The sequence below is a fragment of the Electrona antarctica genome (genome assembly GCF_951216825.1).
Source record: "Electrona antarctica genome assembly, chromosome: 18".
Classification (NCBI taxonomy): Eukaryota; Metazoa; Chordata; class Actinopteri; order Myctophiformes; family Myctophidae; genus Electrona; species Electrona antarctica.
Genome location: NC_136799.1, coordinates 13,946,929 through 13,964,969, shown reverse-complemented (window position 1 = coordinate 13,964,969; position 18,041 = coordinate 13,946,929). Strand labels below are relative to the sequence as shown.

At 44.2% G+C, this 18,041-nt stretch overlaps 1 protein-coding gene across 2 annotated transcripts in view; it reads left to right on the top strand.

Moving 5' to 3' along the window:
• The window catches only part of col12a1a (collagen, type XII, alpha 1a), a 97,703-nt gene that overhangs the window by 32,371 nt on the left and 47,291 nt on the right, over window positions 1-18,041 (top strand). The window contains exons 23-32 of one of the 2 annotated variants that reach the window (XM_079527921.1): window positions 1,663-1,792; window positions 6,056-6,192; window positions 8,811-8,940; window positions 9,069-9,208; window positions 9,660-9,792; window positions 10,200-10,229; window positions 11,588-11,727; window positions 14,688-14,817; window positions 15,390-15,529; window positions 15,700-15,829. In XM_079527921.1, coding sequence (XP_079384047.1) covers window positions 1,663-1,792; window positions 6,056-6,192; window positions 8,811-8,940; window positions 9,069-9,208; window positions 9,660-9,792; window positions 10,200-10,229; window positions 11,588-11,727; window positions 14,688-14,817; window positions 15,390-15,529; window positions 15,700-15,829 — 1,240 coding nt within the window. The remainder of the gene's footprint in view (window positions 1-1,662; window positions 1,793-6,055; window positions 6,193-8,810; window positions 8,941-9,068; window positions 9,209-9,659; window positions 9,793-10,199; window positions 10,230-11,587; window positions 11,728-14,687; window positions 14,818-15,389; window positions 15,530-15,699; window positions 15,830-18,041) is intronic. The other variant, XM_079527922.1, reaches the window with a different exon arrangement.

The following is an 18,041-nucleotide window of genomic DNA, read 5'->3' as shown; positions in this document are numbered from 1 at the left end:
GCCAGAGCATTGTGGGAAGCGTGGTGCCATTTTAAACTGACTGTAAGAATCCACTCAAGTTTTTCTTTTTCTTTTTTCTATTTTAAGGGAGCTTAGCTCAGCTCAATCCTTTGACTCACTCTGGCTACGGCCAGGGGGGAAACTTTACTTAGACGTTCCCACTCCAGCCAATTAGCCTAACCTTTAGCTTTGTGTTGGCCTTTTGGTGTGTGTGTGGGTGACTAAAGTACAATAAAATATGACAGCGGACGAAGCAACACAAACACAGCTTTCAGTTTAATGGAGGAGAAAGCAAATAATGAGTGGTTTCTCAAATTCTCATGTGTAATAGCTGCATGGGACAAGCGAGCCTCTGGCTCCAGGATGTATGGAATTGATCCATTTGTAGCGTCTGAATCCAATTACTGTTCTGGAGTTGTTTGTTTTTTGTCCAGCCCCCATGCTTTTGCTTGTATGTGAACATCATGGATGAGGTTTTATTTTTGTTGGGGATCTGTAATTGACCCCAGGCACACGTGCACACGCGCACACACACACACACACACACACACACACACACACACTCGCACACACACGCACGCAGGATTTGGACCCAGCTTAGTTTGGTCAGAGGCTTCTGTGGTTTTAATTGGAGGACCATTAAAAACCCCACACTGAAAACAGATAGATTTCTTTGTTAGTTGTCTCGCATAATAGATGTTCTGTACCATCGTAAACAAAACCTATTGTTTATTGGGTTTACGTTGGTGCAGAGACAGCCAGCAGTACCCCTCACACAAACACACACTTAGCTATGATGTGTGCACGTGCACAGGCGCGCCACACGCCACACTTTCATCCACAGTCCCACACTGAGGCATTTAACTCTGTAATTTAACTCTGAGTGTACAAAAATAAACAAATGGACCCGTAAAAGGTCCATTTGCTTATATTTCTCAAATTCTCTTAGATTAGTGCACTCTGGCTCCAAATAAAAACAACTGTCTCGTTTCCAATTAGTTCAGAATGCAGAAGCAAGACATAATGAAACGATAAGAGCAAAGCACATTTTAGAATGAACTTCAAGATTGTATTGATTACTTTTAAGGTATGGCTCTGCCTACAGTATAGCCCCTTCCTACAATCATTAAGGTATGGCTCTGCCTAGAGCCCCTTCCTACAATCATTAAGGTATGGCTCTGCCTATAGCCCCTTCCTACAATCATTAAGGTATGGCTCTGCCTTTAGCCCCTTCCTACAATCATTAAGGTATGGCTCTGCCTATAGCCCCTTCCTACAATCATTTTAACCCCATGTGCGCAGGAGCATAGCCCTGAGGTCGTCGGGCAGAGCCATTCTGGTCGTTCCAAAGTATAGACTGTAGACAAAAGGTGACCGGGCCTTTGCCCCCAAGGGAAACCTGCCCGAGGAGATCAGACAGGCACTCTTTCTCTTTTAAACCACTTCTTAAAACACACTTTCATTAACTTGCTTTTACTACCTGAGTAGTCTGTTTGGTGTTGTCTTTCCCCCCCTTTTTATGCTCTTTTATTATGTGCCTCTCACCTTTATGCCCTTTTATTATGCTTATTGCACAATTATTACGATGTTGTTTTACATTCAGTGCTGCGCGAGGCACTTTTGCGACTGTGTTTTAAGTGTATTGTTATTGATTGTCCGTAGGTGTTTGTGGACGGTACCCAGACCACCGTGGTCCTGCAGACCCTCGACGCTCTGACCCTGTACCACGTCAGTGTTTACTCCATGGTGGGTGACGACAGCAGCGAGCCCCTCACAGGAGCCGAGACCACGCGTAAGTCTGCACTGCAGCAATGCTTTTTATTTCTTAAATCATTTTTGCCACTATTCTTAAATTATAAGTCAATTTTAACCCTCAATTTGAAGACCTGAGGGGCGATTTTCGAAAAGTTTTTTATGAAAAACGGGGTGGAAACCTTGTATGTCCAACACCGTTCTTTTTTTATTATTATTATTTTAAAAACGATTTGAAATAGTGTAAATAGCCGACATACAAGCGCACAACGCCTCACATTGCGAGCCGTTGTGTTGTGTGTGCTTCACTGCTTGTACATCTGCTATTTTCACTACTTTTGTGCAACACTCTTTAGGACGAAGAAAGGCTTTAATTTATGAAAAATCTTTTGAAACTCAGAGATACAAGGTTTCTGTCGGATGGTAATGATGTAGTAGAGGGATGGAGCCCGCACAACATATAAGGTACAACAAATACTTCCTTTATTTATTTATTTGTCTGACAACGTTTCGATCCTGTGGATCTTCATCAGGTCATGGATCCACAGGGTCGAAACGTTGTCAGACAAATATTAATTATATGGTGTGCGGGTTTCATCCAACTACTGACGTTTGTTTTAGCCCAGCACCCACCTGTCGATGTGCGTATTCTACGTCCTCTCTAACGATAAGGTCGGTCCTGATTGCTGATCTTGGATCAGATCTATGGTCTGGTTATATCAAAGATATCAAGATTTGGACAGTTGATGAAATAGGGCCGATCCAAGATAACGTGATGTAAGAACTCCAGACCTGCAGGATGTTGTCTGATTAAAGCAAGGTTGCACAACACATACAGTACGTAATACTGTATGTTTACGGACTGTAACTCCTGTGTGGCCTTGATTAATTAAATGTTAAAAAAGCAGAATATTGTCATCTCGTTTGTGAGACCACATGTGGGTGCATAAAGAGAGCATTAGCATAACTTAATTAACGTAAAGTTCAATTGCAACGGACTCTCATTGAGGTTTCGGGGGGAACCGAATTTGGCATGTTTTTTCATTTCTTGGCGTCTTTCATGTCGTTCATGGTTGTTGTTTTATTTGTGCTCTCCAGAATAGCACAGTTTTCATGCCGTGACTTATACCACTGTAAAAATCACACATAAAAGAACTCTACAGACTTTTTACGTATAGCACGTGAAATCAGCCTGGCCCGTTCACATTGCAAACTCGCAGATGTGGAAGAATTTCCGTAGCCATTTGTGTGTAAGCGTGTGTAAGCGTGTAGGCTCACACGCATGTATACTATGTAATGTAATGTACCTTATAAGTATTATGTAATGTCTGTAAGATTAATGTACTGTAGGCATATACACACGTGCCGAACCTGGGTTTGGTTGGAGCTATCACCTCACCATCACTAAAATATGTGAGCTTATCGCAACAAATATGCTATATGACAAAGTATTGAACTCCAACAAAACTCTTCCACAGTCTGAAGACTCACCTCTTCAGATTACACCTCACCCCCCAGGACCCTTCTCTCCTTGTATCCCCTCTTGTCACCTCATGCTAGTTACGCAGTTGTATGTTGGTTACTTTTTTCAGAATGTTTTTCTTTTTTTTTTCCTTCTTTTTTTTTTGACTACGAATTATAAGAATGTTATTTTAGAGTTTAGGCAGATCTTAGTTTTGCTGTTAACCTGGTGTCCTGTGCATTGTTGTCTTTGCACTCTGCTTATGTGACTATTTACTCTGTCGTTGTTGACTAGGGTTCATGCTTAACTCTGCACGCGTAAGTCACTCTGGATAAGAATGTCTGCTAAATGCCTACATTCTAAACTGTAATTGTAATCATAAATGTAATTCTCATGAACCACTACTTGACAGGTGAGTGAAAGGTATTTTGAACGGATGACGATCCATTGAATATTTCGACCCCTCTTCCGTTGCTTTGAATTGCACCCCATCCGTCATTTTATTCCCACGGCCCTCCAGTGCCCCTGAGTGTGGTGAGGAACGTGACGGTCTACGATGAGCAGATCACCACCATGTGGGTGAGGTGGGAGGCGGCGGAGGGAGCCACGGGCTACATGCTGCTCTACAGCGCCATCAACGCCACCCAGCCCGCCCCCGAGAAGGAGGTCAGACTGGGCGATAACGCATCCACCCAATGCCCCTAGAACCCCGCCAAGCAGCTGTGGATATGACATAACCTGACGCCTTTATAGGGGCATACATACACGCATATAATAAGGACGCAGGCACTCACGCGCGCACACACAGGCGTGCGTAGACACACAGGCGTGCATAGACACACAGGCGTGCATAGACACACAGGCGTGCGCAGATACACACACACACACACACACACACACACACACACACACACACACACACACGCGCACACACACACACACACACACACACACACACGCACACACATAGACCAAATACTCCAAATTCCTGTCAGCGATTCCTGACAAAATACAGATGTCACGCAGTGTAATAACCTCTTACAAAGCCACCAGTGTTCGCTCGCTGTTCGCCCGGGCAAAAACAGATTTGTTTGACACAAAGGGGTGGGTAAACTATGAGCTCACTGTGCCAAGGGAACATCATCACCCTTTTCTTTCCACGAGGTGTCAAACCCCGAAGGGTCAAGGCTGGCTTTGACAGACCGGCCCCACCAGAACACACTCACACACACACACACACACACACACACACACACACACACACACGCACACGCACACACGAGACGAGAGCCTCTCATCCAACATGTCTGTTTCTGAGTCACACTGAGGAGTCCTTGTCGTCGACTCCCCTGACATGACCCCCGTGTGTAAGTTGTTGTTTCTCTTGCGGTTTGACCGTTGCAGATGAGGGTGGGATCCAATGTGACCGATGTTCAGCTGGTTCAGTTGTTCCCCATCACAGCCTATTCCCTCTCCGTCTTCGCTCTGCACGGAGAGGCCGCCAGTGACCCTCTGACCCAGCAGGGAGTCACCCGTATGTAAAATAGTCACCGGATTCATCACTTGATCAATACCGTCGTCTTCAGACTTCACTCCTCTCTCCCTCTCGTCCTTCTCGTCACCTTTTTTATGCTAGTAAACCCATTAAGGCCTCAAACCAGATTCTACAAAATGTCTTCCAAATCCTGACAGTTTTCTGAAAAACGTATCAGTGGTGCTCAAACTCTTTCATGTCAAGGACCCCCAAAATTATCTGTACTTGGCCGCGGACCCCCATGTGAAAGTATGTTGTTCCAGGGAACCCCCCAGAAGCAAATATTTGAGTAAAAAACGTTCACTGTGAAAGAATATATAATCAAAGATTTGCACACATTTTCACGATTTTTCAAAGATCGCAGATCTACAAGCTATGAGCTTGTAGATCTGCTATTTTTCAATAGCTAAAGTTTAAAATAATGGTTAATGTGGTTTAACGCTAAAGTGACAAAGGTGTTCCTGGTCTTAATGGGTTAATACTATGCATGCAAATGTTGGTTACTTATTCACATGTTTTTTGTTAGATTTGTTTTGCTTGAGCACAAATGTTAAGAATGCTATTTAGATGACATGGATGCATGTTGCATGTTGTTTAGACAGACGGTAGATGTTGTGTTGTTTAGCGGGTATCCTAACCTCTTTGAAGTGCTGCATTGTTGTCTTTGCACTCTGCCTATGGGACTATTTACAATGTTGTTGGTTGACTATAGGGTTCATGCTTACTCTGCTTACTCTGATTACGCACATGTAAGTCGCTCTGGATAAGAGCGTCTCCTAAATGCCTAAATTGTAATTGTAAATGGTAACTGAATGGTAATAGTAAATTGTACATGTAAATGGTAATTGTAAATTGTAAATGTACGGTAAATGGTAATTGTAAATTGTAAATGTACAGTTAATGGTAATTGTAAATGGTAATTGTAAATTGTAATTGTAAACTGTAATTGTAAACTGTAATTGTAAATGATCGTGTAGTGTATTTGTTGCTACTGTATGAGGTCACATATTTGTAGTGGTATCGTATCACAATAAGTACCTGATCTGTGACCAGGCATACTGTATACTCTGTGAGTGTTAATTCATGGGCGACAATAACCATGCATATACTATTATACTTGATAATGAGGTGTAATTAAATGTAATTCGGTCCAATGGCAGTGCACGACTGTGGCCTGTTCGGCAGTCACATGACGAGTGAGCAGGTATTTCTTTCTGTGTTCGCTGTTAGATCTACTGTGATCTAACTGACTTGGCGTCAGGGATACTTTTGCACCCTAACTGGGATCTGCTGTGTCCCCCGTACAGTGCCCCTCCCCCCAGCCGGTGAACTGAGGGTGTCCGACGTCACCCACAGCGCCCTGAACCTCGAATGGGACGCAGCGCCCTGCTCCGTCCGGGGATACCTCATCACCTACAAGGCTGAGGAAGCAGACGCCAAAGAGGTGAGGTTTTGAGATTCTGTACTAGTCGCTGGGGCTGTCACGAATTATGGAATTTGTGATTATAACGATTTCATTTAGTTTTTCTGTCGTTGACCATTGGAACGCTATGAATAAAAACAACATTTCTGTTTGGCTTTTAAGGCCAGTCAATACCAATGCAACTACTTGCAACCGTTGGGATATTGTGGATCAATGGCAGTTGCAAGGAGTTGCATTGGTGTGGACTGGACTGGCCTTAAAACGGTTCTGTAGCAAGGAGTTGCAAATAGTAGCATTGATGCAGTCTGGCCTTTAGGTTTGTAAACACAGCTTACAGGGGAGTGTGACAAATAACTTACATAATTTAATAACTTTATACTTTATTTATATGAAATGGCCGATCTACAAGCTTAAAACACGTCACATCGTACCGTGTTATTTTCACTGTTTTTGAACGTGTTTGAAAATATAGGTACATTTTTCAACATGGAAATGATTATGACGATTATGCAAAAAATATCGTGATTATCTCAAATAATTGTGATTTGGTGATTATTATTTAATAATTGTGACCTAGTAATAGTTCTGTTTCTATAGCATGAGGCGGCCGAGTGCCAAGCAGGGAGCATTGTATTTTTGTAGTCTTTGGTGTGACTCGGCCGAGGAATCGAACCCCTGACCTCCCAATCTCAGGGTGGACAGTCTCACCACAAGGCCACTGAGCTGGTTTCTAGATTATATGCACCTGTTTTATGTCCATATCACGCACACACACACACACACACACGCAGGGGCGACTGTGGCTCAAGAGGTAGAGCAGGTCGTCCAATGATCCATGGGTCGGCGGTTCGAATCCTGGCTCCTCCTGTCTACATGTCGAAGTGTCCTTGGGCAAGACACTGAACCCCAAATTGCTCCCGATGTGCTGGTTGTACCTTGCATGGCTTCCGCCGCAATCGGTGTATGAATGTGTGTGTGAATGGGTGAATGTAATGCACAATCTATGTAAAGCGCCTTGGATAAAGGCGCTATATAAATGCACCATTTACCATTTACCACACACACACACACACACATGCGCACGCACAGAGCGATGGACTCGGCGCAACTGAAGCTTTCCAGAAATGACACCTATCCGTTCCAGCTCAAACTCTTTGGCGCTGCACCTGAAAGAATAATAGATAAAGATGTGGAATGGGTGCAGGAGTGAGATGTCAAGAATCGTAACCCTGAATCTCCTGGCGTTGGCTCATCCCATACTCGACATCCAGCTCTTTTGTCTGTTTAAAACATTACGTCTGAAAGGGATAAATTAGTAGTTATGCCTTATGACTGATCACTATAATATTTTCTTAGACAGCATGATAGAGACTGCAGCTGCTGCTGGTGAGATCTTCTTTTTTGGGACCTCAGGGAGTGATCCTATTGGACAGAGACTGTGGTGTGTGGATCATAGCTTTGTCAGAAGAGTGGGATGACATGATATCAGCAGCAAGTGCTTGAATAAATTGATATACTTCATTGACTAGTGTCCCCCAGGGGTCTTTACTTGGCCCTCTCCTTTTTCCCCCCTCTACACCAGATCTCTTCGTCGAAAATAGACGATCTACAAGATCCCACAACATGTAGAGCTGCAGTTTATTTCCACAAATGTTTGGCTGTTAATAGGGATGCTATAGGGTTCATGATTAAAGTTGGAAGGTACCGCAATTGGTGGGATCACAGATATATAGGCACTAGGCAGCTGTGATAAGGTTTGTGTCCTGTGTGTGCGTTACTGGCAGACTTCAATGGTCGCATGCCACCGCCCGCACCCCCCACCCCACCGCCCCTCCCCCACCCTCCCTGCATTGGGAGTCTTTGGTCAACAACTGAAGTTTCTGGCACAGGCCATTTGCTACATCCTCAGGCATAAATCAGGTAGCAGCGTGCCTCATTACTCCTCTGTGGGACTTCTTAAAAGAGATGGAAAAGCACACATGGAGGCAGAGGATTTGGATCTCTGACCCGGGTAACGTGGGAGCGAAGAAGCCTCCTTGCCCAGATGACCTCACCCTCTGACCTGATTGATAATGTGGTGGAACCTGATTCGTGACAGCGTGCCACTCACAGAGCTCACCGCGGTGCAACATCCTCTATCCAGGAAAGGCCTGTCAGTTGGGATTTATGATCTTAGAGCGCCAAATCCAGAGAAATGTCAGTTCAGATTTATGACTCAAACACATTTCCAAAAAAAAATAATAATAACATGCACCCAAACAGAAGCGACTGGGATGTCTGGTTGGTGGTTGTTCACAGTTTTGATCCAAATGTCCTTGTTTGTTTCCATTTTCCTCTGGACACAATGTCTTGTGCTTTCTTGTGCCAGCTTTAGATCCCTCTCGCGGGGTGTATGTACGTCACCTCTGTCGCCATCGCTCTTGGAAAACGCGCACCGTGAGAATGTAACTCGATTTTCATTAGACTTGAGAGAACCTTGGCAATCGGGCCTTCGAAGGGGAAGAAAAGAGGCATTGACGAAGTTTAACGTCCAACAGAGGGATCACAAGTTTATTCATGAAGCCCTTGAGTCGTTGGATCATGTACTGTATTGGGTGATGCTATCAGAAAAATAAAAATCCTGTTTAATTTGTCCACAGCTGGAGGTGGGCGGCGGTGTGACCACCAGGGTGCTGGACAACCTCATCTCACAGACCGAGTACGGTTTGGCTGTCACTCCCATCTGCGACGAGGGTCCTGGTCAGCCCATGCTGGGAGAAGCTGTCACGGGTAAAAAAAATAAAATATTCACACGCCATATTCACACGCCAGCCATTTTGCTCTCATGTGATACTAGTGGTTTCTATGTTAAAATTGCCATTAGCCTTCTGTTAATTTCCTCCCCTTTTTATTTGCAGATGTGGTTCCCGCTCCCAAGAACCTGCGCTTCTCGGAAACCGCGCAGACCAAATTCAGGGCCCACTGGGAGCACGGGGCCCCTGACGTGGCCCTTTACCGCATCGGCTGGATCAAGAAGGGAGACACCAACTTCCAATATGTAAGAGAACTCACTAGCTGTGTTAACCCCTAATGACCCTACTGTACTGTATATACAGTACTTGGTCCCCCACGGCTCTATACAAAGTCTGCTGCTCCCCCCTCCGCCCCCCATCTACACCATATCTCTTCGCCAAAAATAGCCAAACTACATTTGCCCTGGAATAGGGACTCGAGGGTTGGTGTTGGGATGAATCATTCTGTGTGTAGTTGTTTGATGAGTGCCAAAGCACTCCAGCTGCGATAAAGCCCTCCTGTGATAGGGAACTCCTGCGGTGGCGCCGGTGGGCCAAACATCTGCAAAACAGACCCCTGGCAACAGATAACAAGTTGTATTACAATGCTTATGATCTAATGTGACTCTCACCGATTTGCCGGCTTTGATTGAATGGTGACGTGCACATTTTGCCACCTGCGTGCGTGTTCTAACCTCGCCATTTCTCCCCCCACAGGCCATCCTGAACAACGACGAGACCAACCACCTCCTGGAGAACCTGGAGCCGGACACGCCCTACGACGTGTCCATCACCGCCATCTACCCCGACGAGTCGGAGAGCGAGGACCTGCTGGGAACCGAGAGGACACGTAAGAAACGCTGTCCTATCGTCATTATGACCTCGCCAGTTAATTAAGTTACACTTAAGGTCCTTATACACACCAGGAGCATCGAGAATAAATGATCAGGAAATCGGTCGCTGAATATTTTGGCATTCAATTATGCATTTGGATGTACTCATGACAAATCAACAAGGTAGTCGCACGGAAGAAAATAAAAGAAGCTTCCAGTGTGTAAGGACCTTTAGTCGATATATGAAATCTCTTCAGACGTGTGATTGATTGGTGAGAATATTTCCACTGACAGACAATTCTCCAAAACTGTAACTCATATATTAAATTCCTAACAGAATGGAATGTGTAACACGATATAAGGTTGTTGCGAAATGTTGGGTAAAGGTTGTATCCATTATGCTTCTCTATTTCTGATCGTTTAGTGAAAGCCGGTCAACCTAGTCGTGGTCGTGGTAAGTATATTTGCAGTAAACCAAGAGGATGGTTTTTATTTTCTTCAACCCAAGCGATGAACGCATGTTCCATTATTTTGTTCAATCATCAGCGCTGATGTTCATCGGACTGCCATCATTGTGTCATTTGAGCAAGGCATTTAACCCATACATCGCTCCAGTGGTGCTGCATTGCGGCTGGAAACAGCCTTTTTTTGTGTTTGTCTGTCTGTGTCTGTCTATGTCTGTCTGTGCGTCCCCATGTCCCCGCCAGTCATCACCGCAGGTTGTTGCTGCAAACAGCCAAGTTTACGCCTGATTTTATTTTATACGTCTTTGCGTGCCGGTGTCTCTTGCTGAACATAACTGATCTACAAGCTCACAATGCTTGGTACGTTAGCTGTTCTCCATGTGTGTGTGAGACACTGACGTGCAACTGCGTATAAAATGAATCCGTCCTGGTTGAAGGACTTGAAGTATGCATGCCCCGCAGAGCAGGGGTTTCAATCCCTCTCATCTCTATGTTGGTCTGTGTCATTCCATTCATCCTGAACGTCATGGCTGTGAATCCCTTCATCCATCCATCCATCCATCCATCCATTCATTCATCCATTCATCCATCCATCCATCCATCCGTATTCATCAGTCCATTAATCCATTCATCCATCAATCCATTGCTGTTCCAGTGAATCCACCCCTGCTTCAGAAAAGACGGCATACCAGAGGACGCATTGTCTTTTCTTTCTTTAAAGCTGCAATCCTCGATTCCAAACCATGCCTATACTGCAAAGAAATACATTATAATACAAAAGTTTGGCAAAGAATTCTAAAATGAATTTTGAACCCTGGAAATTTATTTTCACAGATGTTTTTTTCTTTTTTTTTTAGAAGGTTTGGCCAATTAAAATATAGTTTTGCAAATTGGTGTCCAACATTGTCAAATATTCTTTGCTGTATGGGAGCAACACAGCCTCTTTGTTTCAGTATAAATTAAAGGAATTATCCACATCTTGATAGGATTAAAAAAGAAAATCGTCAAGATAAAAAAACAAAGTATTCCTTTATATAAAATCAATAAAGAGTCTGTTGACCAAAATATCAAGGATTGTGTCCTTTTAAAGATTCATTTAAAAAAAAATAATAATCTACAGTGCATCTGCTATAATGAAATGTGAATATCTGCGTGGTTGTAATTACGCGTGTGTGTGTGTGTGTGTGTGTGTGTGTGTGTGTGTGTGTGTGTGTGTGTGTGTGTGTGTGTGTGTGTGTGTGTGTGTGTGTGTGTGTGTGTGTGTGTGTGTGTGTGTGTGTGTGTGTGTGTGTGTGTGTGTGTGTGTGTGTGTGTGTGTGTGCGTGTGTGTGTGTGTGTGTGTGTCCAGTGCCAGATGGACCTCCCACCGACCTGGTTGTGTTCAATGAGACCACCACCACGCTGAACGCCAGGTGGAACGCTGCCCCGGGCCGGGTCCAGAACTACAAGATCACCTACGTCCCTACTGCCGGAGGCAAGACCCAAACTGTAAGCATATATACCTCACATATCCTATGTCCATATTCTTATATAGTTGTTCTCGTAAATGAACTCCCTACTTGATAATATTACAGCGTCACACACAAGTATCAAAAGTAGCAGATCTACAAGCTCGAAATGCAATGTGAAGCGACGCATTTCGTGCTTGCAGATGCTGCTATTTTTGCTGGGGGTTTTTTTGTTTGGATTTGGTAGTTGACATTTCGGACACGATATTATGCACACATACACACACACACGCTTGCATGCACGCACAAACACGTCACACATGCACACACACAGTGTGAATATACTCAGACTATGGTCAGATGTCTTAATAGTAAGTTATAAGTTATAACTGGATAAATTAACCTAACCTAAGGATTTTACCCAAAGTTCTTCAGCTAGTTCCTAGCAGTGTACCAGCTGTATCGTAGAAGCTTACTCGTGGACAATTTAGCCACATTTTTGCCACTTACCCATCAGCATAGATGGGTATTTCTGATTGCTTTTATGGAAACATCGATAAGCAAGGCTAGCTGTCATTTAAAAAAAATCGAAATAATAAATCAAGCTATTGTGCATGTGTATTGTACTGTAGACACCCACACACATGCATAGGCGAGCTGTGTCTCCTGCTATTTAACAGCCCTGCATGTCGTTGTTAAACGATCCCAAGAAGATTATGATCTTCCCTTTACCCATCCAGGGAACTGAGGTCAAGCATTCTTCAGCCATCACTGAGTTTACAGGATGTGAAGAGTTGCTTAACAGAGACATTCGGAGTCCCACCTTGTAAACGTTCAGATGAAACCATTTTAATAGCCGCTGAGGGAAACATTGACCAGACACTTGAGATTAATGTGTGTGTGTGTATGTGGGTGTGTCTGTCTGTAGGCGTTTGTGTGTATTTGAGAGTATATACAGTATGTATATAAGTTTGTACGTTTGAAATTACATGTACATGTCAAATGTACAGTCGTATTTTATGTTTGTGTTCATTGCGCAGTCTGAGATGGAATGCTGAGAGCTGGCAGGGATCAGTGTCTGTTTGTGTAACAGTAGAGTACGCTGCCGCGGGGGACATATTGAAGAGGGTGTTTACAGTGTTGCACAGAACTGCGATGCACTTCAAAAAAGACTCGTTTCCCCTGTCAGTTTTCCTGTTTCGTCATATATGGCCCAGATGTTCATTCCGTTACCATCAAGCATAGGTTGTATTTCATGCCGAAGATTGCGAGAAACTCAGCTTCGGTCCAGCTGGCTGTGTGGAGGTCACACGCTGCACGCCGACTGACCACCAGCTGCGTAACGCCCTTAACACAGGATGGAAGGTCTTCTTTTTGACTGGAGGAAAACCCGGCTGACTGTGCTGATTGCCTGGGTGATATCACGCTTAAAAAGATGAGAGATGGAAGGAAAACTGGAAACAAGCTACAGAAACCGCCCGAGCGTGGGCCAAGTCTTTTTGATTCACTGTAGGGATTTCAACAAGTGTAGCATGCCCAGGCTGCGGCCTTGCATTGTTTCATCTGGGACAACAAGTGTGTGTGTCTGACAAATCCTGATAAATTCCGTGTCAGGAAATGTCCCGACACACGCTTTGCGCTTGTGTACAAGGAAAGTTGTCACGGTGCCGAAGGACAAGGCTTCCGTGCCGCTGTTTTCTTATAGTCAGCTGATAAGACATTTCTGCAGTCGCTTGGCGCATGCTGTCGAGAACTGCAACGGCTCCATGGAGTAGTAGAAAAGACACACTGTAAACACATACAGTAATGCAGACACACACGTGCTTTAACCCATTTTGACCTGAGATCAGATTCTAAAAATGTCTTCTACATCCTGACAGTTTTCTGAAAAAGCTATGTTTCTATGTCAGTGGTTCTTCGATTTAAAAAAAATAGCAGACCTACAAGCTCGTAGCGCGCCACTCGGTGGCGCGCTATGAGCTTGTAGATCTGCTATTTTTCAATAGCCTAAGCATAACATAATGCTAACACCAAAATGGGTTAAGGTCTCTACACTCTGGGTTTGTTCTTTTCCTTTATGTCTAGTATTCATACAGACTATGAATACTACGCTAAGGCAACACAACCTTTGTTTGGAACAAGGCTCATTTTGATGTGAAATATTTGCTAGCAACTATTTCGTATTTCGCATTATTTTGTATTGTATATTTGTCACTCCCTCGGTGGGTGCAAAGGCCACACACACACATACACACACACACACACACACACACACACACACACACACACACACACACACACACACACACACACACACACAGTTTCTCAGCCCCCCCCCCTGTCCTACAGCATCCCTCTAGCCTTGCCAAACTCAGTGTAGTAAATTGACCCTCCACTAATGTCGGAATGTCTGTGATGGCAGGACATCTAACTGTTTTTGCCATTAGGATATATATTTACCTTGGCCGCTACACACTCTAGTAACAACATCCAAATACTCTCACAACATCCCTCCAGTCTATTATTTCTCAGGTGAAATTCTTTCCACCAGCGTAGTGACTTCAACTCCAGAGTCCTGGGGTGAGTTTTGTGTCCCATCTTAGAAACAGATCAACTCCCTCCCCGCAGTGTCTCCCAGAATTCAAAAGAACATCCAGATGCCGTTGACGCCAAAGTCACAGAAGTGCTTTCAGAATTTAGACGAAAGAGGTGCATATACATATAGTAGGATAGGCTTCTATAAAAGGGCGATACCGCAGCTGTCCAACGGAATACGGCAGCCAAGTTTCTGTATCTGTGAACGTGTGTAACCAGTGAGTGAGCCTTTATCGCTGCAAGTTGGCTACTCTATCACTGTTCCAATAGGACATCCCAGGGGCCTCTTCATCATTTGAAAGAGTCATAATATGACTCTTTCAAATATGTGGAATATCTAATCAAGAGTAATATACTGTCGCTCAAGGAGGTTAATCAGCCCTTCTCCCACCCCGTCCCCAACAGACCCAGATCGGAGGAAAGAAGACCACAGTGCTGCTTCCCAAGTTGACCCCTGAAACCGAGTACTCCATCACCGTGGTAGCTGTCTACGCCACCGGAGTCAGCAAGGAGCTGAACGGCATCGGCAAGACCAGTGAGTCGCTTTGTTTTCTCTTTGTCTCTCGCCGATATTTCGACAGATGTGCAAAGAGATCTCATGTAGAGTTGTCTTTTGGGAGCGTTCGATCATTCAAGCGAATGACTTAACGGATTAGATCATAGAGAGCAGTACCTTTGGAGAATTAACGCACAATCAGGCTCTGGGGGATGTTGGACTGAGATGTATTGCTTTAGTCAGAGGAATTTGATTGTGATAGAGCTGTTTTTGAGGGGCGCCAGCCCCTTCTATACACAGGTTTAATGTTTGTCTTTAGTTCAATGTTTGTTTTGTAAACGCCATTGACAATGAAGGGAAAATGTACGTCATAATGTGCCTCATCACGTCATATTGTCTCTTTATTGTTAATGGCGTTTAATGTTTGTGTTGGCACCGTTTGTTTTATATCACCATTACATCACCTAATCAACATGAGTTAGACTTTAATATATTAGCGCCCCTCACTTCACACGGGTGTGATTTTTATGTAGTAATACTGTTAGCCTAAGGACAGCTTTAATAGCTGTTTTTCTTACCAGTTTGTAAATGAATCCTACCTTATATTCCAGAGCCCCTGGGTGGTGTGAGGAACCTGCGTGTCACAGACCCCACCATCACCACCCTGAACGTCCAGTGGGAGCCGGCTGATGGCAGCGTGCGTCAGTACAAGCTCTTCTACGTGCCTGCGGCTGGTGGAGCCGAGGAGATGGTAGGGCTGGACCACACCTGCTTCTACTTGTCTTCTTAACTTTGTTCCCCTTCTTTATTTTATTTTTTTTATCCAGGAAAACCACAAGCCTGTATAGAGACCATTAAACCATGTCAAAGTTACGTAAAGGAATGAGCAGGAGTTGTCTCTGTGTTGTCCTGTGGCTCCAGGCGCAGGTATCTGGTAGCACCTACAAGACCGTCCTCACCAACCTGGAGGCGGACACCCTCTACACTGTGACCGTGGTGCCCGTCTACTCTGCTGGAGAGGGACAGCGGATGGCAGAGAACGGCAAGACACGTAAGTGGGCTATAGAGCATATTCACCTGATTGTAGTCAGTGGTAATGTTGAGTCTGTGTGCTCTGTACTATTGAGTTGTTTGGGCACAGCAACAATAGCTAATTCTTTAAGACTTTTCGACGTGTGCAGATACTGTAGGCTATACACAGTAGCATGGTAGCATTTTTGGACAGGTGCCAGTGTCGAATCAGCTGCATACAGAATGAGAAAGACACATTGACAAGGCATTGACATTTTCTTTCCGTTGCTGCGCTGGAATGAATCAATTTCTGTCCGTCCGGAATGAACTCATTGGCCTCTCCCTCTGCATGTCAGTAAGCTGCGTCGAGGCGTCCAGACCGAGCTGTTGACTGGCTTTGTAAAAGAGAATAACAATCCAAGACCTTTCAATACCTTCAATTCAAGCCAAAAATATTATGCAGTATTTGCTTATCGTGGGCCAGATGTACGTATATACAGGTTGACTTGACATTTACATACATATACAGTATGTGTATGAGCCATGCTGATGGAAACGTTAGGGAGTTCTTCATCATTTGATCTAACATATGGTACAGAATGACGTTACGTTTTTGGCTGCTCTCAACTTATTCAGAAAGCACGGGTCAATCTTCAGTTTGTCCCGCAGTTTCAAACCACCAACCTCTGCTGGGAATGAGTCAGCGTTTTGAGGGGTGATTGCGTAGGAAGGAATTCCACCGGGTTGGCAGCGCTATAATGGTGTCTCCTCTGTTCTTACCGTAATATGGGCCGTTTATGGGCCAGCATGACGGCTAGCGGTCATGGCTGATGGTGGGTTAGCGTTGGTTGGCTTGGGGGGTGGGGCAAGTAATTGGCTCCCCTCGGGGGGAAAAAAATAAACTGGGGGAGGGAGTGAAATGAATGGAGAGCATTCTCTTTCTTATGGCTCTTGGATCACTTTAACAAGGTCACACTCCATGTCTCTACCCATTTCCCCATAGCATAGCCTGTGGTCTGCTAGGTTCAAAGTGCTTGTGGCCCTTGTTAGACATTGTAACGCAAAAACCCTGCATCTCTCAGATGTCTACCCGTATAGGAGATGTGGAACATTGCCATTTTGATGGCTTTGATGTCAAACACCTGTGGTTTTGATCTCTACGGTATGCGGAATAGATTGTCTCTTCAATTGCCAAACAAAATGCAATTCAATTTAGTTGATTTCTAGAGTCAACTCATTAATTCACCATTGAGAATCTATACAACCGATGAACGAGTTGACTCCTTGAAAGGCTTTTTTTAGGCGTAGGTTATTTATTGAAACGTTTTTTTCTTTTAGGCAATAGTCTTCACTCGTTGAAGTGTTTCAGTGCGGAAGTTCACCATGCTTTTTGGTCTCATTTACGAGGCTACAATGCAGAGTAGTACAAAGCCCCCAAACATCTGCTTTGGTTTTTAGAAGGCAATCTTCACAGAGGGAAGCACAGGCTTCTGGTACAGTATGTCCTTTTCATTAACCTTTAAGGCATTAAAAAGAAGCGTCCTGGTGCTAGCAATATTGTTAAGCAGTGTCTTTAAAACCGTCTCTGCGGGGAGTGCTGGGGAGTGATGTTCCTTTATTGAAACATTCACATGTGTTCCGCTGACTTCTCCGCCGGTCCACTAGACCAGTCTAGACCGGTGGTTCCCAAACCTTTCGCCTCGAGAGACCCAAAAGACACATCTGGTGGTGTCTCCTTATAAAAAGACAATACGAATTAAACACTGAAGCAAAGAATAGTGAAAAAATCCGATCTATCATCTCACAATGTGTCGCATATACAATATATATATATATACCGGTATATAATATATTTTTTTGAACATTTCTGAAATTCTTGTGAAAAATGTTTGACTTTTTGCACCTACAGATTTTTTATTTTATTTTGTATAAGCAATATTATTTTGTAGGGGAAAATATATATTTACTCAACCCTTAACAAAATGGGAAACACTGGTCTAGACCATGCACAGCAGTAGACAAAGACACTGTCACTATAGCACTGGAGGAACATTCACAAGAGTGCTATTTAGACACTTGTAAATCTGGCCCCAAGATACGACCCAACTGGTGTCCTTTAACAACCTCCTCCTCCTCCTCCTCTCTTTCCTCCCCTCCTTCAAGCTCTTTTGTTTTGTTATGTGTTGTTATCTCTCTCCCTCATCACTCCCCATGTGCTAATGGTGTTTACCCTTCCCCTCCATCTCATCACT